The sequence below is a fragment of the Ptychodera flava genome, chromosome 11 (genome assembly GCF_041260155.1).
Source record: "Ptychodera flava strain L36383 chromosome 11, AS_Pfla_20210202, whole genome shotgun sequence".
Taxonomy (NCBI): Eukaryota; Metazoa; Hemichordata; class Enteropneusta; family Ptychoderidae; genus Ptychodera; species Ptychodera flava.
The window spans coordinates 42,902,405-42,925,887 of record NC_091938.1 but is presented as its reverse complement, the minus strand read 5'-3'; the positions used below and the strand labels follow the sequence as shown (position 1 = coordinate 42,925,887).

Below are 23,483 nucleotides of genomic sequence, written 5' to 3'. Positions count from 1 at the left end.
ATCTGATTTCTATTCGCATTTGGCGACGTGGCGAATAGGCAGCGTGAACCATTAACAGTATTGTGTTACCAACACTAGCAAAATACGTTTTTTTGGTTTTTCGCCAAGACGGTAAGACTTTCTGCCAAGAACCATGACCGATCACCGATGCAAGTGGTACTGTGGCGTACAGCAGCGTCAGGGTAGACTCGTACTCCATAGCTTAGTTGACAATGGCCCCAGTGCCGAACGTTCGATGTTCGGAAGCTGAATTTAGGTGGACCACCGGAATTCAAACTTTTACTTTTTGGGGTAATGTTTTTGAGGACATGTTTTAGTAGATATCTGGCGATCCGCGCAGTCGCCACATCAAATATCAACCGTTGGCATTTAACAAATGTGTTCTAAAAATGTTACCAAGTGGGAGTGCCACTTTAACTAATAACAAGAGGCTTGTAATGTAAATTTTCAATATTGTTTCGTCAACAAGACAGCAGTATCAGCTGAAATGGTGGCCACTGAGAATAGGAACATCAGTGTTATGATCTTCTCAGTGTCCATGAAAACATATCAGCTTTAACAGCACAGGCTGATGAGAGAAATGATATAACAGTACTTACCTTGTCATCTTTCTTATCTCCTGGGGCACCTCCACCACCGACTCCAGACTGATTTTGACCCTATGAAAAGAAAGTTCAGGGTAAACATATATATAAGGTCACTCTAACAATCACAATGTGTACTTAGACTATTCAATTTCATGTGTGTTACAAAAATGGTGATCTAACCTACAATTCAATCGAAAACTGAAAACCTTCCTCTTACATCATTAATTTTCATGAAATCCCACTCTGCTGTGTGCCTTGATTGCAATTTAAAGGTATGGTAATCGATCCCAGGGCCAAGGAGTGGCACATGTAAAACACTGTGTATCTTTGCGTCAGAGGCAGTTTAGACCATGAGTGTATCTATTTATCCAGGAAATCTTAACCCTTTTCCTGCCGAGCGCCCCTGTCCGTTATCCTGCCAAGTCGGTCAAAACCGGCCCCCTTTTCCGTGTCTACAGAAGATTGGCTCTCCTGCACGCTTTCCTGCCAGGCATTTGGCGGGAAAATACCGCATTTTCGGGGTACGATTACCGACCATATACGTGTTAGACTTCAAAAATTTTTGCATGCCTGTAGAGAGGGGCAACCGCTCATTGGGTTGTGTCGAGAAAATAACGAGGTCTTGGGCATTGTTTGCCCAGGGGATGTGCACTTTTATGCCCGTTTCTAGCTTACTTTTGCGGAAGTAAAGCTCGTTCGCCGTCACGCACGTCCACGCCGCGGAAACATCACCTCGCTCGTGGGTTAGTAGAAGACCCAGGGGTTAGTGCTATGGGTGCGGCAGCACCCTAAAACCTGTCCTGTTCCCCCTGGGTTGTGTCACTTGGCCACATACTTTGAACGACTTGGAAGAGTCGGACAGTGCAGTCTGCTTTGACGTAGTGTCAACGACCTAGCTTCGCCATTGAAGGAAAGTGTGTACGTAGTTTGGCCAGTTCAGTGCACAGTTTGCTCGTTAGTGTTACCATTTCCTAACAGGTTAGTTGTGCAGTTGTTAGTAAGGTGCAGTTTTGTACCACCTTAGCTCTGGGCAGTGCAATTGCTCTATGCACTAACCCATACGACAGATGGATGGTACAACGTCTACGTCACACGAGAACAGCCTCCGTTGGGCTGTGCCCATTCAACGTGATACGACGCACGTTCATCCATTACTATAGCGTCCTACGGATTGCCAAAAACGAAAGTGGGGGTAAAACCAAAACGAACAAAAATATGCGATCATAGATAGTATTTTATTCGGGAATAATTTACATTATGCCAAACAATAAATCTCGGAGTCTGTCTCGACGTCCGAGTGCATGGTCCGTGTTACAAAAATTACAATCGGGGTGGCAGGTCTGTGTTACAAAAATTACAATCGGGGGAATTGTACAAAATAATCCGTGTTCCAATTTTATTCCGGAATAATTTACATTATGCCAAACAATAAATCTCGGAGTCTGTCTCGACGTCCGAGTGCATGGTCCGTGTTACAAAAATTACAATCGGGGGGATTGTACAAAATAATCCGTGTTTCAATTTACAATCAGCGGGATCGTAAAGCACAAACAAACGGCACAACCGTTAAATACAGTCAAAATATGCCTTTGTTGGATACCAAATATATAGGGCGAAATATTAAAATCAGCCATGTTCAGCAAAATCCACACAACAGCATTGATCCTTTTCTAATTTGATTTGATTTGATTTGCTTATGTTATCCTTGTATGACAGTCAGTACAATATGGAACTTGAACACAACACAGTGAATAAGTATGCTGTCAATGGAATGGTGTGGCTGCATCCACATGCAGCAATAGGAGTGCCTTTGTCTCTCACCCCTCATTTCCAACCTGTCCCATCCCTGAAAAAATAGTTTGGTCTTATATTTATAATGTTAATAATTTCTGTATTTGTTAAAATGTGCACATCTCAAAAACTTTTGATCATAAACATTTTCATTGTTTTTTATGGCTGACCAGTCAGTTAACCTGTTTATTTTGAATATTTGCGCATTTTTCCTCATTATTTGACATTTTCAGAATACCTTCTTATTCAATTTGTCATTTTCTAAAAGTTAAAATGCTCCTTTGTGTGGTCAAGCTTTCCACAAGCATCAAATGTGGTATTTCATATAGGAAGGTCTGCCTCTAGAGGGCGGGCATCATGAATGGTTTTTGTTAGTTATTTCCTCCACATATTAAAACTTCTGATTGTACTGTAAACATTGAACATGGACGACGTCCGATTTTCCTGTCTAAAACTTTCACTCATTTTCGTTCATATGACTCTGAAACTCCAGGAAAAGATTGGGAAGAAAGAGTTATCTTGAAATATTGAGGTACTCGCCGATATTTTGCAAAATTAAATGAGAAAAAAATGCTACGAAAATGCCGACAGGCTTACACAATGACCATTATCAGACTCAGAGGCATAGCATATGATTATCTGCAGGTTATGCAACACGCCCATATCACGTGAGGCCATGAGGGGATATCCAACCAACGCAGTACCAAACACTAGCGCACACAGAGTGAGCAAACACAAAGTGAGTACCCCTAACGTCAGCTCAGTAGTCTGTAATAGATCGTAGTCAGCTAAGAAACCTTGGAGAAAGGCTTAACACTGTGGCTATGCCGCTAAGTCCCTTGATTTTGTCACAGCTCAAAGTCGTTCTCTTACATCTCAACCTGAACCATGAACACCGCCACCAGTTATATGACCCATCACAATGGCATGACATCAACGGATCTGACAGACAGAAGTAGACGTTGACAGACGGAAGTAGAAGTTGACACCAGCATACTGGTTTTCAAATCTAATACCTTCTCCGTCTATAAATAGACAAGAAAAGGTAAAAATAGTGTCAATGACACTGTCCTCCCATTTTGCAGCGATACTAACTACAAGTACACACATGACATTGCATTCTTACAGGTTGACTAAGAAAATTCCATTGCAAGTCCAAATTATTCTTATACCCCAGCAATATGAAATGCTCCATCTCATAATGACTTTTACACGTCTGACAGAAAACAACCCTTGGATCAAGACTATCATGTTTTACAGCAATCCAACAAATACTTTGGGAGAAAATGATTTTTTGACAAAAAATGGGAAAAATTGCCCCAAAAATACAAATATGAAAATTTCACCACAATTTGAATAAATCTGACAAAGGTCAACCCTAGGATCATACATACAAGTTTTCAAGGCAATGGGATGAGTGCTTTCAGAAAAGATTGTTTGACAAAAAACGGGAAAATCGCCCAAAAAATACAACACTCAAACAGGGTTCTTCCCAGAGTTCCAAGAGTGCTGGACGGCTCATTAATATTCATGAGCATTAATATTCATGAACAACTGTAACATTTATATGCTTGTATTTTTACATTCTTAGGGCTTGATATACAAATAATAGCCATTTCCACTGTACCTTCAAAGTATTTTTTTCAGTTTTAATTGAACAAAACAGAAAGAAAAAAAATCTTTAGTAGTTGTAAAGGAATCTTTTGAAGCTTCTGAAAAATAATGTACCACTTTTTTGTCATCATTTTCCTGTGCTTATATCATCCCTCACCACTATGAAGTTTGGATTACCATTGCACTGTACCAGCATCCAGTGTTTTTTCAAATGACCTAGGTGGTCTTGTTACTGCTCATGCGCAGACTCTCTAGAGTTTAAACCAAGAACTTAGGGGTTGACTAATCGGCCATAGTTTTGAAAGTTGAATTTCTCGATGTCAAATTCACTTCAATTGCTTCTTGATAGTCATTGTAGAATGGGAAAATTCACAAACAGAGAGGCTTGTTGCCACAGACAAGCAACTTTTGGCTTATTGACCTGAAAAATAAGTCATCTTCAGGTCACTCCTAGGAACCTGCACACCAAATTAAAAAGTAATGGCATACACACTTTCAAAGAAGATTTTTTTAACCAAAACCAAAATTGACCAAAAATACAAATTTGCAAATTGTGTCATAATTTTGTGTTTTCACAAGGTACCTGCACGCCAAATTTTAAAGCGATCCAACCATTGGTTTAAAGAGGAAAATATTTTTTACTAAAATGGCAAAAAAAGAAAAAAAAAAATCATTAAAAATAGAAAGCATCAAATATTAACATCAAATCTATATGTTTAAATGAGTTGGGCCCAAGGTACCTAAAACCCAAATATGACAATGATCAGATGAGTAGTTCCTGAGTTATTGATTTTTGACCATTTTTCGCTTTTTTTTCTTCCTCATTAGCATATCTATGGGACTAAAAAGTTCATTTTAACAGCGGCACATCTACATCATATATGGCATCACTACACCAAAAATCAGCTCAATACGTGCAGCGGTTTTTGAGTTTTTGCGTTGGACGGACAGACATCCATACATACATACATACATACATACATACAGACATCTCACATACAGACTTTTTTCAACCATATAACCTCCCAATGGTTCTACTCCGGAATAACAAGGACGCGATGCGTTCTACAGACTCAGTACGCCCAAATAATCACGTGATGCCGGTACAAACAAGCCCACATGTGTACTGACACGTATGGAAATACACGTACGTCTATGCGCATTTGCGCACATGGCTTTGTTTGTACCGTGGTCGATTCCAATTCCGGGTTTGGCCTATTGCCATATATGTATGGCAAACGGGACGTAAAAATGAAGTGAACTTTATAGCAATAGTAAAAAAAACACGTTAAAGGCCAGGGATTTGATACCCGGGATCAAGTTAATCCCGTCCTGTAAATTACGGTCATGATTGGTGTGCACAGGAGGTTGTAAACAAGCCAATGTGTTGACATGCAAACAACATATTATACGTAACAGAATATAACGGCGAGACCAGTACACTGAGAAACACCGTTTAATGAAGCCCACGATGCTTGTAGCTATAACAGGTGTACTTCAACAGAAATGACAAAGGTACAGCACGACACCGTTGCAACTGACGTTATTACGTTCCGAATCAGGCTTACCTGGGGTGCAAGGCCCGGGCGCGGGCTGCAATTGTACAATGATTGTAGCTAAACGATAGCTTAGATGTTGTCGTGCCATTGCCAAGATACTCTGCTATTTCCGGTCGTTTCCTCTACAGAACTACTAAAAGTCCTCTCAATTCGACCAGGAAAAATACATGTAGTTACGGTTCGAAATCGTTGAATTAATTGGAAATTAACAACATAGTGCATTAATCTTTCTATATTTATTAAATGATAAAATGTGACATCACCGATCATAAGAAACGTGCTGTTGAAGAACATATTTTTTTGAACAGAAGACTATGGCGACTATTTTCTGTAAGTATAATCTAACTTTAGCAAACTTGCGAATCAAATATCTGAAGAGTAACTTCAACACTTTTGGGTTTGTTCTACTCTTGTTATAAAATAAGTCAAATTTAGAAAGTATCTGTACATTTTTTATATCTGTGCAGTGCAAATGTGTAAACTGACACTGCGTCCATCCATCCAAAGACGCCAATCAGTTTGCAACAGCATAAACTACCTCTCTCTCTCTCTCTCTCTCTCTCTCTCTCTCTCTCCCCCACCCCAAGTCTAGCCATTAGATGTTTTATTTTGCTGACATTTATTTAACGGTTCGCGATCACTGCTCAATGTTGATGTATATTTCGATTTATGAAGTTTACCGGGTAAACTTCGTAACTGGAGACATGTCACGGCCTGGAGCTAGTTATCACCATCGAAAGTTTGTAAACGTTTTTGCTTCTGAATGGACTTTTGGACGTACTTAAATGCACAGATGACTTAGTGCGTAAAATATTGATTTGCAATATGAATTTCACCGTTGAGAAAGTCCATGACTTTCAAACTAGTCGTACAGACAATTATAAACATGGCAGAGCAATGATACCGACGTATCTTTTTCCTCGTGACCGCTGGTTAGAGCGACTAACCTGGTAAGTATTTGGCTTTGCCCCGTGTGCTGGGTTATGTACATGTAAACTAATAACAAAAGTTTAGTATTCTCTGTAAATCGATAAGCCTTTCGAACAGGAAAGATTCAGATACCTGAACCTCAACATTAGCTACGCAGCTCTAGATAACATTTTTCATTAATAAAAATTAAAAACCATTGAACATTTTGTTACGTGCAGAGAAAACGAACAAAAGGGTGAACTCAGCAGTTTCCGTTTAAACAAAATTTATTACGAAAACAAAACTAATTGCTAAGTTAGGGACAGAGTACAAGCTTTAAAAGTGTACAGACTACTTATCTCAGCTGGGACGGCAAAGCTCCAGTCTCAGAGTTGTAACAGTCAGTTGGATGAATGAACAGTCCTTTGGCTTGCAGGCTTGAAGCTGCACAAAGACCACAGTATAAATCCAGCGTTGACAGTGAAGGTCTTGAAAAGTCTGAGAATGACTACTGCTGGAGTTTAGTAACACACAAGAGACACGATCCCAAAAGTCTGACTGGAAGCTGTGCACGTCCCTTTTATAAAGGCAAGTAAGAACAATCTAGAACCTTTTATTGACATGCTAATTACTGTTCTAAAATTATCTCCCTTACACAACTAATCAACTTTCCAGAACATTCCAAACATGACTAATTGAATTCAAGGTTGTGAGGTCATCAAGGGCAGTGACCTTGGAATGTTCTAGACTGATTGAACTCAGGTCATGATGAGTGTGGGGAAATGACCTACATAACACACCCCCTCTTCAAAAAAAGAAAATTTTTCAAAGAAAAATCTTTCTTTTACAAATGTAATCTTGAAAAGGATTTAAGTACTCAAATTTTGTTTTACTCTAAAGTAAAATTTCTTGAAAGTGAACAACAATAAAATTTCTTGAAAGTGAACAACAATAATTCTAAATACGAGAGAGACAGTCTGCAATTAAATTGTCTCTGCCTTTGATATGTCTAATGTCAAGATTAAACTCCTGTAACATTAAACTCCATCTTAGCAATCTCTGATTTTTGCCTTTAAATTTCTGCAGAAAAACAAGAGGGTTGTGATCAATATAAACCACTATTGGCTGATTTGAAGAAGTAACATAAACTTCAAAATGCTGTAAAGCTAATATCAAAGATAAACACTCTTTTTCAATTGTAGAGTAGTTTTCTCTGGGATTTGTTAAATTTGCGTGAAAAATAGCAAACAGGATGATCTACCCCATGACTATCCTCTTGCAATAAAACAGCACCAGCAGCCGTATCACTAGCATCCACAGCTAATTGAATGGCAAAGTGAAATCTGGTGCAGACAACACTGGAGCACTTTGCAGTATGGCTTTAAGTGTATCAAATGCCTGTTGGCATTGCTCTGACCAAACAAACTTTACTTTCTTTTTAAGTAAGTTAGTCAAAGGCTCAGTAATTGTGGAGAAATTTGGACAGAATTTTCTGTAGTAACCAGCCATACCGAGAAAGCGCATCAGTTGTCGTTTGCAGTTTGGTATGGGAAAACTTGAAATGGCACTGATTTTGGCATCAACAGGTTTTACCTCACCCTGTCCTACAGTATGTCCGAGGTAAGTCACCCTCGCCCAACCAAACTCAGATTTGGCAAGGTTGACAGTCAACATTGCTTTACTCAGTCTCTCAAAGAACTTTCCGCATGAGCTTGATGTGTTCCTCCCAGGTGTCACTATACAGGACGACATCGTCAACGTAAGCTGCACATCCGTCTAGCCCGGATATGACGTCATTGATCATCCGTTGGAACGTTGCCGGAGAGTTCTTCATTCCGAATGGCATCACCTTGTACTGGAACAATCCGTCTGGTGTAACAAAGGCGGATATTTCACGAGCACGATCCGTCAGAGGGACTTGCCAAAATCCCTTCAGTAGGTCAAATTTGTCACATACTTGGCTTTTCCCACTCGTCGATGCAGTCATCAATCCTCGGGATTGGGAAAGTGTCTGTCTTTGTTAAAGTGTTTGACCTTCCTAAAGTCCGTGCACATACGATAACTGTGATCTGGTTTGGGAACAAGTATGCACGGCGAACTCCAGTTACTTTTACTGGGTTCAATAAAGTCATTGTCCAGCAGGTATTTGACTTCTTCCTGGAGATATTTCGCTTTTGTTGGATTCAGTCTGTATGGATGTTGTTTTACAGGCTTACTGTCCCCAACATCAACATCGTGATAGATGACGTTTGTCCTCGTTGGAACATCTTGAAACAGGTGTTTATATTCGTGGAGCAGTTCTTTTACCTGTTGTTGTTGTTCTGGCTGGAGGTGTGCCAACTTTGTAGACTCCAGCTTCTCCAGGATTTCTGAGTTCTGAAGCTTGACCGAGCCCAGCTTTGAGTTTAGAGTATTTTCACTTAAGTCTGTTTCAGTATCACTATCTTCATAATGGTTTGAACTGACTGCACTGACAGGCTGAGTTATAGTAGGATTATCCCTATCCAAATATGGCTTAAGCATATTTATGTGACATAGCTGTTTTTGTTTTCGCCTGTCAGGTGTTATTATGATGTAATTTAAATCACTCAATTTCTTATCAATTAGATATGGCCCAAAGTAACGAGCATGGAGTGGTTTGCCAGGAATTGGAAGTAGAACAAGAACTTTTTGACCTGGTTCAAACTTCCGTTTTGAGGTGCTTTTATCATATCTGGTTTTCATTGACTGCTGAGATGACTCAAGATTTTCTCTGGCTAATTCACATGCTTTAGAGAGTTTTGTACGAAAATCTGACACATATTGCAAAATATTCAGACAATCATCGTCGTCAGACAGGAATTTCTCTTTAACGAGCTTAAGTGGGCCACGGACTGTATGTCCAAATACAAGCTCAAATGGGCTAAAACCAAGAGACTCTTGAATTGACTCTCTAACAGCAAAGAGCAGAAAATGAATTCCTTCATCCCACTGCTTCTCTGTGTCAAACAGTAGGTCCTAATCATGTTTTTCAAAGTTTGATGAAATCGCTCAAGAGCACCCTGACTTTCTGGATGATAGGCGGATGACCTATACTGTTTAATGCCTAGCTGATCCATTACTTGTTGAAAAATTCCAGACATAAAGTTGGAGCCTTGATCGGACTGGACACATTTAGGGAGGCCAAATAAAGTGAAAAATTTGACTAAAGCTCTCACTATAGTCTTTGTCTTTATGTTTCTCAGTGGTATGGCTTCGGGGAACCGAGTTGATGTACACATTATTGTCAGCATGTACTCATTTCCTGATCTTGTTTTTGGTAGGGGCCCAACACAGTCTATTAGTATCCTACTAAATGGTTCTTGAAATGCAGGAATTGGCTGTAAAGGGCCTTTGGAATGGTCTGATTTGGCTTTCCTACCATTTGACATGTGTGACAAGTTTTACAGAAATGTGTTACATCTTGCCTGAGATTAGGCCAATAAAGTGACTGAGAATTTTATGATAAGTTTTCCTGACTCCTAAGTGACCAGCCCAGGGGTTTCATGGGCCAGGCGCAATATTTCAGCATGGTAGGGCTTTGGAACCACAATTTGATGTTTTATAGCCCAATCGTCATCAACCAAAACATCTGGAGGTCTCCATTTACGCATGAGAATACCAGATTTTGTATAATAGGAAACAGAGCTATCTGAAGTTTTACCTTCATCATCTACCCTGTCAAACAAAGACAAAATATCTGGGTCTTTGTGTTGTTCTGCAATGAGATTTGATCTAGAAAATGTCTGACTTTGGTCAGCAGAAGTTTTACTGGAAGTTTCAAATCCACGAGGGATAACGGAATGATCCGTGTCAAACACCTGACTGAGAAAGGTGTCATTTAAGTCAACATCTGTGACATTATTTTTGAGAGTATTTTGATTCTCAGAAGTTTTCTTTGACATGGCTCGAGTAATGGCACATGAAGGAAATAATCGGGTATCTCTTGTTCAATTGGCTCTGGATCCTGATCTAAACTAGGATTATCAGTCACAAGTGGATTAGTAATGACCTTGTCCCCAGCAAGGTCGTTTCCAAGAAGAAGGTGAATCCCTTCAAAAGGCAAAAAAGGCCTAATACCTAAAGCCACAGGTCCAGAAACAAAGTCCGAAGACAAATAGACATTATGGAGAGGAACAGGAATGTAGTCATTACAATCTACCCCCTTAATAAGAACTTTAGAACCTGAAAATGACTTTTCAGAAAACGGCAGGGTATCTGCCAACAAAAGAGACTGGGAAGCCCCGGTATCTCTTAAAATTTTGACAGGGTAGCGGAAGAGAAATCACTAGAAAGTGATATAAAACCATTATGAATAAATGGCTCGAAAATACCCATAATGCTATCTTGAGAAGAATTGACCTTGACCTCATTAATTGGGGATAAGAGGGGTTTAACCTCAGAAAATGTGTTGCACACATTATTAGACTCTAATTGAGTTGATGAAGAAATAAGCCGGTTGGCTTAGATCCACTTTGACCACTTTGACCTTCACGTTTCTTTTCAATTTGAAACACTCTGACATTAAATGGCCGTCTTTCTTACAATAATTACAAGAAAGTGTACCGAACTGTTTGTCAGAAGGAGATTGAGACTTGGGATCTGATGATGTGGGAGTGTTACTTGAATTTTGTGACTGTTGTCATTTGATTTCCTACTCTCCTTTGAAAAATTCTTGGATGAAAAGGAGGAGTTAAATTTACCTGCATTGTTTCTGTATGAAAAAGGACTGGGATGGTTTGCTGAGAAATGAAGATTGTGGGTCAATGAATAATCATCGGCCAAACGTGCAGCAACCTCTAATGTATCTGCCTTTTGTTCATTGATAAACGTCTTGATGTCACTCCGGATGCACCTTTTAAATTCCTCAATCAAAACAAGTTGTCGTAATTTGTCATAATTCTGACTAACCTTTTCAGAAGAACACCAACGATCAAACAGTTGTTCTTTTGTTCGAGCAAATTCAACATAAGTTTGATCCTTCACCTTCTCACAATCCCTAAATTTCTGACGGTAAGCTTCAGGCACCAACTCATAACCCTTGAGAATTAATTCCTTCACAGAATCATAATCTGAAGCCTGCTCTACTGACAACTGAATGTAAATTTCTCTGGCTTTACCCACCAAAGCACTCTGCAAAAGCATAGACCAGGACTCCTTAGGCCAATTCAGACTCTGAGCAATTTTCTCAAAATGAAGGAAATATTTATCAACATCCTTTTCTTGGAAAGGGGGGACTAACCTGAAATGCTTAGTGATGTCAAACTTGTCTGAAGGGAAGAATTTTCCTGACTGTCCAAGCTCCAAACGTTTCATTTCTAATCTTTCCTGCCTATCTTTCTCTCTCTGTCTTTCTTCCATTTCTAATTGCATTTGTATTTTTTCTTTTTCTAATGCCTGTCTCTCTTTTTCCATTTGTAATTCTAGTTTCTTGATCTCCAAATTTGTCTGCATTTCTAATTCTAATTTTCTGAGTTCAGAGGTAGACTCGGGCTCATAATCTTTCAGGGTGGATTCCTCAAATTGGCCTAAATCAACTAGATGTTTGGCAATACGGTACTGTATTTCCCTCTTGCGCATAGATCTTTTGACTTCTACTTTAAGGAAATTGGCCAGTGTTATGAGGTCGTCTTTTCTGAGGGAATCAAATGTGTCCTGATCAAGGTCATCCATTTCCTCTGGTTTAAATTCCGCCATGATTAAATTTCGCTGAGTTCACAGAATACTGTAGTTTTTTAAAAAGGCAGGCAAAATGTTGTCAAACGGCTCAAAATATTCGTATCCCGGACAAGCCCCCAATTTTGTACGTGCAGAGAAAACGAACAAAAGGGTGAACTCAGCAGTTTCCGTTTAAACAAAATTTATTACGAAAACAAAACTAATTGCTAAGTTAGGGACAGAGTACAAGCTTTAAAAGTGTACAGACTACTTATCTCAGCTGGGACGGCAAAGCTCCAGTCTCAGAGTTGTAACAGTCAGTTGGATGAATGAACAGTCCTTTGGCTTGCAGGCTTGAAGCTGCACAAAGACCACAGTATAAATCCAGCGTTGACAGTGAAGGTCTTGAAAAGTCTTGAGAATGACTACTGCTGGAGTTTAGTAACACACAAGAGACACGATCCCAAAAGTCTGACTGGAAGCTGTGCACGTCCCTTTTATAAAGGCAAGTAAGAACAATCTAGAACCTTTTATTGACATGCTAATTACTGTTCTAAAATTATCTCCCTTACACAACTAATCAACTTTCCAGAACATTCCAAACATGACTAATTGAATTCAAGGTTGTGAGGTCATCAAGGGCAGTGACCTTGGAAATGTTCTAGACTGATTGAACTCAGGTCATGATGAGTGTGGGGGAAATGACCTACATAACAATTTCATCAGCAATATCCATAAAAAAATTCATCAATTTTCAATACAAAATGCTCGAGTTATTGCAAAAAGCAATATAAATTTCAATTATTGTTTCCTCAAACAATGTTCAAAATGGGTTAACCTGGTTGTTATGATAACTCCAGGTGTCTAGTGCACATGTATCTAAATAGGAAGAGGGTTTTTTTTTTCAAATTCAACAGGACATATCGCTGCATGTACTGAACCCATTTTCATCAAACAAAAAGCAATCAATTGGTCTTGAAGAGAGCTTTCTTTTGATATATAATTTATCATTATTGTAGCTGTCTATCAATTTCATGTAAAATCGCTAGTGTTAGCCACAGATTAGATGTACGACTCAGACAATGGTGACTCAAAATCCCTAACCCTACACGACATACACTGTTTAGATATATTATATGTATGATCGTGTACTAGTACTGAGCTGCTGGTCTAAAATTCATTCTTGTAGCGTTGGAAGTGATAGCATTGTAAGGATACGGAAGAGAAGAAACAAAATAAGTATAATATGAATGAAATGGCGATATGTTTCAGATTGGCCCTGCGTACGATGCGGTATACCGCGCGCCGGAGAACACACAGCAACGTCCTCGGGGCTAGTTTCAGATGTGCATGTACTATCCATGTTGTAACTGAACAAGTACAACAACTAGCGACATTTCAAGGCAAATGTATACTCACCATGTCGCGTAATAATAAATTTAAATAATTTATATATTTTGGCACAATTCTAGAAACGGGAAGGGAATAATACAGGGAGGTGAAGAGCACTTTTCAATTGTGAGTCAGCATTCCAACTACATGAATGATACAACATTCAACTCGCGGCAAAATATGACAAACTGATAGGGATCTACGGTTGGTATACACGAACACGACATAAATAATTATATGACAAATACTGAGATCTGGTACTTGTACCACAATTACTTAAAATTTACTTACCATAATCGCCTGATCAAATACGCGGGGAGAACCGTATCGTCGTATCCACACTCCAAACAGTGACGGCGCTCTCACTTCCGTTTCACTTCTGAACGGGAGCTCGTCTGATAGGGGAGTACGCGCGTTACCGAGTTATGTCATCTGGTTGCAAAATATGTCATGTGGTTGGTGGCTACGACATACCCATATTTGGTTATGTATTCGATGTCAAAGGTCACAGTGGAAAGTCCGCGCAAGGGCAAAACTAATAGCTGCTAATACTGCAGTGTGCTCACGTGGTGTGCTTCGTCTTTGCCCTGGTGATCAAAATAAAACAAAGCACGTTTTCGTTTGTGCCATTTCGAAGCAAGTGAGTACAAGTATATAGTGGTCTGTTCGATTCTTGATCGTACGTTTGTAACACTGTACGCAAGGATACGATTTCTCATGATATATCTCTGGTGTTAGCATGCAGGCGGTTTTAAAATTCAGAGGTCAGACGAAACCAGGTCTGCATACATCTGTGGTATTTGGGCAATCATCGGTGCTGGAGCCCTCAACGGTGGAAGTTGTCAAGGGATTTCTATAGGTTGGTTGGTATTTGTCACATGACCTAGCTAGGGGTATAAAAGCGACTGTACAGCTGGTCTAAAGCGCGCTTGATATGATGAACCCTGGTCCTGTTGTTTACAGTCAACTGTTGTTGTTGTTTCTGTAGTTGGCTGTGCTTTACCGTATTTGTACATAGCTTTCTACTCGGTACGGTGCCGCTGCTGCAGAGTTAGACTGCAGTTTCCTTTGGACTCCAGGACTAGACGTCATGTTCACTGAACTGAACTGCGGTGAGAACGACGTCGCGGTTGCGGTTGAGCGACAGCCAAATGTTACGTCAGTGAGCCCCCTTTGTTGTGTACCCAAAAATACAATACTGGCGCTGCGACTCCTTCGTACTTGCACTGGGATTTAATTTTTGAAATAAAATAACGAGAAAAGGTAAGTACAAGACTCACTGTTTTCGAGTGTGGTTTGTGTGTGTAAAGGCCTCGAAGACTTTAAAGTTGTTGTCACACTTTGGAATTTTCTGTACCACCTATGCGGTAATTTATTCATTCTTTGTAGTGAGAAAATTCTCCGTACCACGTGTTGACAAATTCCAGTGTCAAAGTTATCTAGTGGGTTGATAGTTTTTTGTATATAGTTATTTCTTGTCTTGTCAGGCTTGTTCATTTTTTATGAGCCTATATTTTAGACAAGACGGGATTTTTGAAATTTGTCTTGGGCGAAAGTTTTTTCCTTGAAACAAATACGCCTGGGATTATTTAATCAGCCCCGTGATTAAACAAATTCCCCTTACTTGTTAGTTTACTCAAGTTTTCAGAGGTGGTTTCTAAGACTTGTTTAAATTATACTCATAGTTTATCCAGGTTTTCAGAGATAATTTCTAGGACTTGTTTAAATTATACAATTTATTTTCTAAAACACTAGTTTTCTCAAGTTAAAGAATAATTGACTTGTTTAAATTAGTCGTTCAAAAATGGAGAAAGTATACATCAATGAATGTGATGTTGATGAGCTTATGACCATTGATGGCATTGGAAGAAAAACGGCGGAGTCTATTTTACTGTTAAGGGAGGCATTGGGGAATCTTGAATTTGAAGATCTTCGCCGGCTTCCTCGCATTCAGGTCTCTAGCGATTTTATGCAGAGAATAGACTTTACGCCTGCAGCTACTGGTGCTTCAGTGTTGTCATCTGGTGGGGTAATTACTACTCCTTTGGGAGAAGTTTCCCTTGAAAAACCAGGGACAGTAACAACTCCACTTGACACTGAACCTGGTTATGTGCATGAGGAGACTGTACCTGATATGAAAAAGGAAAGTTTGCCTGTAACAGAACCTGAAGACGGAATGAAACAGCTTATTGATCATGTTACTGATGTTATCACTGAACATGAGGCTACTCGCCCAAAACAACCTGGGGCTGGTATTAAACCAGATACTCAGCTACCACCCTTGGATGGACGCATACAAATGGTCCTACCTCCGGTGGGAGATGCTGTAGTTAGTATGAGTATGCCGTCTGTGGTAACGAGAACTGTGGTGCATACGACGTCAGTATTGGTGACAACAACAACACCAATTTATACTACGTCCGCCACAGTGTCTTCACAGTTGACATCAAGTGGTTTCTTCCGCCACAGGCTCAGACTTCAATGTCTGTGGGGCAAGCTAGTCTTCCGATGACTACCTCTGTTCCCCAGCAATTGACATCGATGGGTGGGTATTCGTATGGAGCCCTACCATCTATGCCACATTCTGGTCAACAGGTAAGTTATCCATATCAGACTAGTACAGCATGGCCTATGTCACAATTTCCTCAGCCAATGTCAGGTCAACAGCCATGGGCTCCGTATATGCCTGCACCTTTTCAGGGTATGTATCCTTATATGCCGATGATGCCAATGCAACAGCCAATGACAAGTGTGGGTGGACAGCCAACTACTGCCCATGCACAGACGAGTTCATTTATGCCAATGGACTCGTCAACTCCAACATTTATGTCATTGCCGGCACATCCAGAACAGATCCCTGAGGAGACAGCAGGTAACTCTCCATACTTCTCACGTGAAGCGTATCCCTCTGTTCGTAGTAACATACGCCAGCAAGGGACTACCATTCCGTCGAGAAGTCAGTTTCGTTTGCGATCACGCCAGGAGACTGATGTGCAAACCATCCAACGTTTTCAACCGAAAAATATGGTTTACAAGGGTGTAGGAAATTGGAAAGCTTTTCTAATGAGATACACCCGGTATGCCAATTCTCTAGGTTGGACTATGGATGAAAAGCGTGATCAGCTCTGCTTGTGTTTGGATGGCGAAGCTGGGGACTACTACTATACGATCATGGAATTGGAGCCGAACATCGACTACTTGGAGTTGCTGTCAAGGATGGATAATCGTTTCGGTTTCAAAGAACTACCGGAAACTGCCCAACTTAGCTTCCCTCATCAGTGTCAAAAACCTGATGAGAGTTTGGAGCAGTGGGCAGATCGGATTCTGTCCTTGGCAACAAATGCCTATGGTAAGGTTTCGGATTCTTTCATGATCAAGCAAGCGGTGTTTAGATTCTGCCAGGGCTGTATTGATGAAGAGGCTGGTAATTTTGCCGCCAATACCAATCCATCCTCCATGCAAGAGGCCATCAATCGGGTGAAGTTTTGCCAGTATAACAACAAGGCCAGAGCATTATCCCGTCAGAAGGAACTGCTGTTCGCCCGAAGGTCCGATTTTTAACACCGACGCGGAGGAGGAAGAACATCTGGTACAAGCAACAACAATCAACGCAGAATCCAGGCAGAGATCTCACTATTCACCCCCACCGCCGAGGAGACAAGCTATTTCCCCGTCTTCAAGGAAAGATGATAAGAAGACCGAAGACCTTGAACAACGGGTAACACGAATAGAACAACATTTGTTGAACTTTGGTTCACAAATGGAAAGCATTGGAAAATATGTAGCTGACCTTGGTTCGCGTATTGATAGGATGGCCGTTAATTTAGAACATTTTACAATGATCAGAAATCAGCCTGCTATACAATCGCATTCAAGGTCACCATCTCCAAATTCTAATGCGTGTTACCCTTGTGGTAAACGGGCATTTCAAGAAGGACTGTCCATTGTCCTCTGTGCCCAGGGAAGGCTTGCCTCAACAAAAGTCTCCAGAGACCTTTGCCAGTCCAACAAACAGGCAGGAATCAACCACCTAGGCCAGTCGTTGACCCCATCTGTTTACGGCCAACAACCTTCTGGTTCGGTTGTCAACCCTTTGATTCCTCAGAGTTCTATACTTCATCCTGACGAAAAGGAGGAGTGTGGTATTTTAGGAGCAAATGATGTTGACAACAGAGAAGGTATCAGAAGTTTTTGAGTGCCCATCCATCTATCTTTCAGATCCCTTCAGTTCCTCTTATTCAAAATGAGAAGGATTGTTGTGTTTTAGGGGTAGTAGGAGCTGGTAACTCGAAAGTGACTCCTGAGCAGGAAATTGATGACTCTCAAGAAATTGAGGAGTTGACAATATGTCAATTGCGGTCTGGAAATATGTACAGTGTTCCATTGATAATTAATGGCCATTATGTTCAGGCTATAATTGACACTGCTTCGGAGGTCACGCTCATTTCAGACAAATTGTATGAGCAATTTCGTGTTAAACCATCTACCATTAAACCTGTCTCTTTTCAAACTGCCGGAAGGAAATTGAAGATGAGTGGTTTTTTGGCCGGACCGGTTGACATTGAATTGGGCAACAATTTGTTCAAGGAACAAGTCTATGTTGCCCCCATTGGTAATGAAATGTTGCTTGGCATAAATTTTCTGAAAACTAATGGGGCAATTTTAGATTTGCTTAATGATGAATTGTCAATTGGGAATGAAATTATTCCTCAGCAGTTCAATGTGGTGGAGGGTCCCCCTAAAGTGGCGAAAGTCTCTTTAATAGAAAGGGTGCAGATCCCACCTAACTCAGCAGTAAGACTTCCGTGTTTGATCGATGAACAAATGTCTGATTATGTAGTGGAGTCTGTTGGGCCATTACCAGTGATGATACCCAGCTCTCTTCACTCTGGCAGTCATTTGCCAAAGATCTGCATGGTAAACATCACTGACCAACCTGTAACATTACGTAAGGGTAAGGTCATTGCTGAGGCAATTGAAGCAGGGGCAGTTTCTATTTCCAATTATGATTCGTCGATCCAAGAAGACTCAAAGGAAATGGATGAAAAGGAAATTCCCACACATCTTCAAAAACTGTATGATCAGTCCGTTCAACATCTTGACGAAGACCAGCAGTCTCAACTGAAGTCATTCCTGGTTGAGTATGAAGATGTGTTTGCAAGGACTGAATTCGACTTAGGGAATTTCAGCGAGTTGGAACATAACATCAACACTGGTGATGCTCGTCCAATTAAACAACGAATGAGACGAACTCCGATGTGCTTTGCCCAGGAGGAAGAAGCACATCTAAAGAAGATGTTAGATGCCGGTGTGATCCAGCCATCCATTTCTGAATGGGCCTCAGCACCAGTTCTTGTGCGCAAGAGGGATGGTGGTGTCAGATGGTGCGTAGATTATAGAGCTTTGAATAATCAGACCACCAAAGACGTCTATCCCCTGCCTTTAATCGAGGAATGTCTGGATACATTGGCAGAGAAAACATGGTTTTCTAAATTGGACGCAAACTCAGCGTATTGGCAGATTAAAATAAAGACAGAAGATCAGAAGAAAACTGCCTTCACTACTAAATACGGTTTGTTTGAGTTCAATAGAATGCCCTTTGGTCTTTGCAATGCTCCAGCTACATTCTGTCGGGTTATGAATCTGGTACTGAGAGGCCTAACTTGGGATATTGTTTTAGCTTTCATTGATGATATCCTGGTACTCGGAACTTCCTTTGAGAATCATCTTATTAATCTCAGATCCGTCTTTAACCGATTACGACTCTATCAGCTAAAACTGAAACCTAGCAAATGTGCTTTGTTTCAAAAAGAAGTTGTATTCTTGGGTCGGATCGTTAAAGATGGCATGCTAGAGATGGACAAGGATTCCTTGAGTACCGTAAAAGACTGGCCTATCCCTCAAAATACGAAGGATGTGGAAAGGTTTGTTGGTTTTGCTAACTACCACCGGTCTTTTATTAAGGATTTCGCTAAGACAGCTATCCCATTGTACGCTGTCACTGGGAAGAAACCATTCACTTGGGAAGATGCGCAACAACAAGCATTTGAATGTTTGAAAGATGCTTTGTTGTCGGCACCAGTACTGGTTTTACCCAATCAGCACGACCATTTCATCCTGGACACGGACGCGTCAGATTTTGCTATTGGTGCAGAGTTACTGCAACTTCAAGACGGGAAGGAGAGAGTAATTGCCTACGGTAGTTTTGCTCTTACTCCTGAGCAGAGGCGTTATTGCACTACCAGGAAAGAGTTGCTCGCAGTTTTGCGCTTCACTCGTCAATTTAGGCATTTTCTCTTGGGGAACCATTTTACGGTAAGAACAGACCATAGCAGTTTGTTATGGTTATTACGGTTTAAGGAACCCCAAGGCCAGTTGGCGAGATGGCTGGAAGAACTTAGCCAATTTAACATGACTGTTGAGCACCGGCCTGGTATAAGCATGTTAATGCCGATGCTCTATCCCGTTTGCGCCAAGGTGAAATCTGTCCTAGTTTCTCCATTGGAAGTAAATTGGAAGATCTTCCCTGTGGGGGATGTCATTATTGTGCCGAGCTCACAATAACTGGCTCGATTCATTGACGATGTTGATGATGTGGTGCCATTAGTTTCATTTCCCTACCAGGGTGGTCATCATAAGGCTTCGTTACAGGTTAATACTGTTAGTGTTATGAACCAGTTTCCTACTTGGCCATGGGAGGACCAGGAATTTAATCATGATCCTGAGATTGAGGATATTAAGTCAGTTGCTGACTCAGGAGAGTTCTATCCTTCTATTGACCTCATCAGTGTGCCTGGTAATCAAGCACCTGCGAGAGTTTGTGTCGTTACTCGGTATAGTGGTGAGGGACAGGGTATTGCTTTTCTCGGGTATAGCAATGAGGAAATATCAAAAGCTCAGGTTCGGGATCCTGATTTGGAAATTCTTATTTCCTGGCTTAGTACCAAGGCCGAGCCAAGTAGTCACAATCTATCTTTAGCCTCTCCTGCTGCCAAGTATTATTGGATAAACAGGGAGGTGTTCACTTTAGAAGGTGGCATACTTTGGAGAAAACTGGATGATGACACTATAAGCACCTTAGTTGTCCCTAAGTCCATGCAGGTTGAGATTATGGAATTAAACCATGATATCCCGGCATCAGGGCATCAGGGATGACTAGGACAGCATACTGAAAATCAAGGAAAAATATTTCTGGTATGGTATGTCTAATGATATTCACCAGTTTATTGCTTCTTGTTCAGTATGTGCTAAAAGTAAAAAACCTGTGCGTAAAGCTCGTTACCAGCTGACAAAGTATCATGCTGGTACTCCAATGGAGCGAGTACATTTGGACTTTCTGGGCCCTTTGCCTAAGACATCAAAAGGCAATGAGTATATACTCATGATGGTCGACCAATTCACGAAATGGGTTGAGTGTATTCCACTCCCCTCACAGACTGCTGAGGAAACTGCTCATGCAGCTGTAGAGAACTTCTTTTCGCGTTTTGGTTGTCCGTTTGAGATTTGTACCGATCAGGGCCCCAATTTTGAAAGTAGGTTGTTTTCTGCTATCTGTGAAGTTTTGCGCATTCACAAAACACGAACTACAGCATACAGACCGTCAGCTAACGGGCAAGTGGAACGAGCAAATCGCTCGCTGATGGATGCGATTCGATGTTTTGTGAGTAAGTCTCAAAAGGACTGGGATGTGCATCTTTCTCAGATAGCAGGAGCCCTACGTGCCTGTGTAAACCGCCATACTGGCTACACTCCTAACAAACTCATGTTGGGTCGTGAAGTGAATTTACCCTCCGACCTTGTCTTTGGTATCACAGCAGAGCCAGCCAAAGACCATGAAAGTTATGTTAGTGAGCTTCAAGCTGCTATTAAGTTAGCGCATGAAGTAGCCAGGTCCAAATTAAAGGTGACCCAAGAATTAATGAAAAGGGACTATGATTTGAGAGTAAACATTTATTCTTACAATATGGGGGATTGTGTTTACTTGCTCGAGTCATCAATAGAAAAAGGTAAAAGCCGGAAACTTAGTCATCCATGGAAAGGCCCGGGAATTATTGTTAATAAATTGACCCCTTACTTGTATAAGGTAAAGTTCCAGCGGGCCATTGTTACAGCTAACCATGATAGACTAAAGCTATGTAGAAATAAAGAGCTTCCAAAATGGATTCTTAATTATAAGAAAAACATTGAGAAGCATAGCAAGGGTAAAGAAGGAGTCTCCGATGAATTACAAACTGTGTATTGTTTATGTAGAAAACCCTATCACGGTGAGTTCATGATACAATGTGATATTTGTTATGAATGGTACCATGGCCACTGTGTTGGGGTGACTCCACAGGATTCACGGAAGATTTCTCTCTATACCTGCCCGGCTTGTGACTAATCTATTGAATGTTCTTTTTCGTCACCTATTGTTTGTCTTTAGAAATGGCATCCTCTTCATCCTCTGGGTCACCAAGGAGAGCCTGGAGACAGATACCTATGGAGCGCTGGCAGCATGTCACCACCCAGATCAAACCGAGATGTTAACTTGAAGAAATCAGAAATATCTAATTTAGACAAGTCCCACCAAGATGTTAACTTGCATAAACTAACAAAAACGGGGAAATGATCATGAATCATGACAGGTCAGATACAAAATCATGAATCATGAATAAAATAACAGACAGGGCCGATTATTCTATTTCATAAATAAACTACATCCCCAAAATTTCGAAGAACGTAATCAAAATTCACCACCATGAAGTGTAGCAAAGATTGAGAACAAATCCTCAAAATATTATTTCAGGGAAATTCACCCAAAATTTTCTGAAACTAAATTTGCAAAGTATTTTAAATATATCCCCAAATCATTTCCAGGGATGTTCTCACAATTTGCCTGCATATGGTGCTGGCAACCATGAGCCAAAAAAAATCCCTAAAAATATAAACTTTGCAAACTACTGTTACTAGACTAAACTTGCAAAGTATGTGAAATATATCCCCAAATCATTTCCAGGATGTTCTCACAATTTGCCTGCATATGGTGCTGAATTTTGATTACGTTCTTCGAAATTTTGGGGATGTAGTTATTTATGAAATAGAATAATCGGCCCTGTCTGTTATTTATTCATGAATCATGACAGATCAGATACAAAATCATGGGACTAACAAGAGAATTGACTTTTTATTTCTAGCCATGTCAAATCCCCACATTCGGACCATAACATGATGTCAAACACCCAGGGGCCGGCGAATACAGGCTCATGCACTGATTACGTGTGGGTGATGAAAGTGAGACACTTTGTCTCTCATGACAGTCTATGGGAGATGATGTTCTCTAATGGCTGTGTAAAATTGTACACTACACCAGGCATGTGATATTGTGATTTGAATATGGTTGGCGAGCTGAAAATCGTGAGTGGTAGAGAAGTGAGTGAATACCTTAGTACCCTGAAAACGGTCATGAGTAAGGGGAGTGTGTGAATAATTTTTTTATGCAAACATTGATCACTACGTCTTTTTTAATTGTAAAGCAGAAGGAAGAAAATACTTGGTATGTATTTTGATATGACGTATGGCTTACTTTGAAAATTTTTCAAAAAATAATTTGCTTAAATGTGGCCTCTGTTGCATTCATGAAGAAACAGGTGAAGTTATACTTTTAATTAAAAGGACAAGTATCGTAACTTTTTTCTCGATTATAGAAATTGCAGACAACATGAATGGCACACACGTCGCCACTCGCGGAAATGAATGCATATTTTCTGATTGAAAAGTTTTGACTGAGCGATTGCTGGGTCTCATCGCCTTTTAAAATGATTCTGAAAAGTTTGACAGACACTCTATACTGCTGGAAATGATCGCGACACGATCAGTTAACGTAGCTTGCGGGTAACGCGAATATTCGTACTGCGCATTGTATCTGCGCACGCTACGAACGTTCTTTCCGCGAGCGTTCTTTCCGGAAGTGGTCTTT

General features: G+C 40.5%; 1 protein-coding gene across 1 annotated transcript in view; it reads right to left on the bottom strand.

Annotated features, from left to right (window-relative positions):
- LOC139144568 (26S proteasome regulatory subunit 4) overlaps positions 1 to 14,320 on the bottom strand; it is a 164,967-nt gene extending 150,647 nt beyond the window's left edge. Inside the window, exons 1-2 of the mRNA XM_070715288.1 lie at positions 13,820 to 14,320; positions 600 to 659 (exon numbers count right to left, since the gene is read on the bottom strand). Coding sequence (XP_070571389.1) covers positions 600 to 659; positions 13,820 to 13,822 — 63 coding nt within the window. The 5' untranslated portion in view covers positions 13,823 to 14,320. The remainder of the gene's footprint in view (positions 1 to 599; positions 660 to 13,819) is intronic.
- Between the last annotated feature and the right edge of the window lie 9,163 nt (positions 14,321 to 23,483).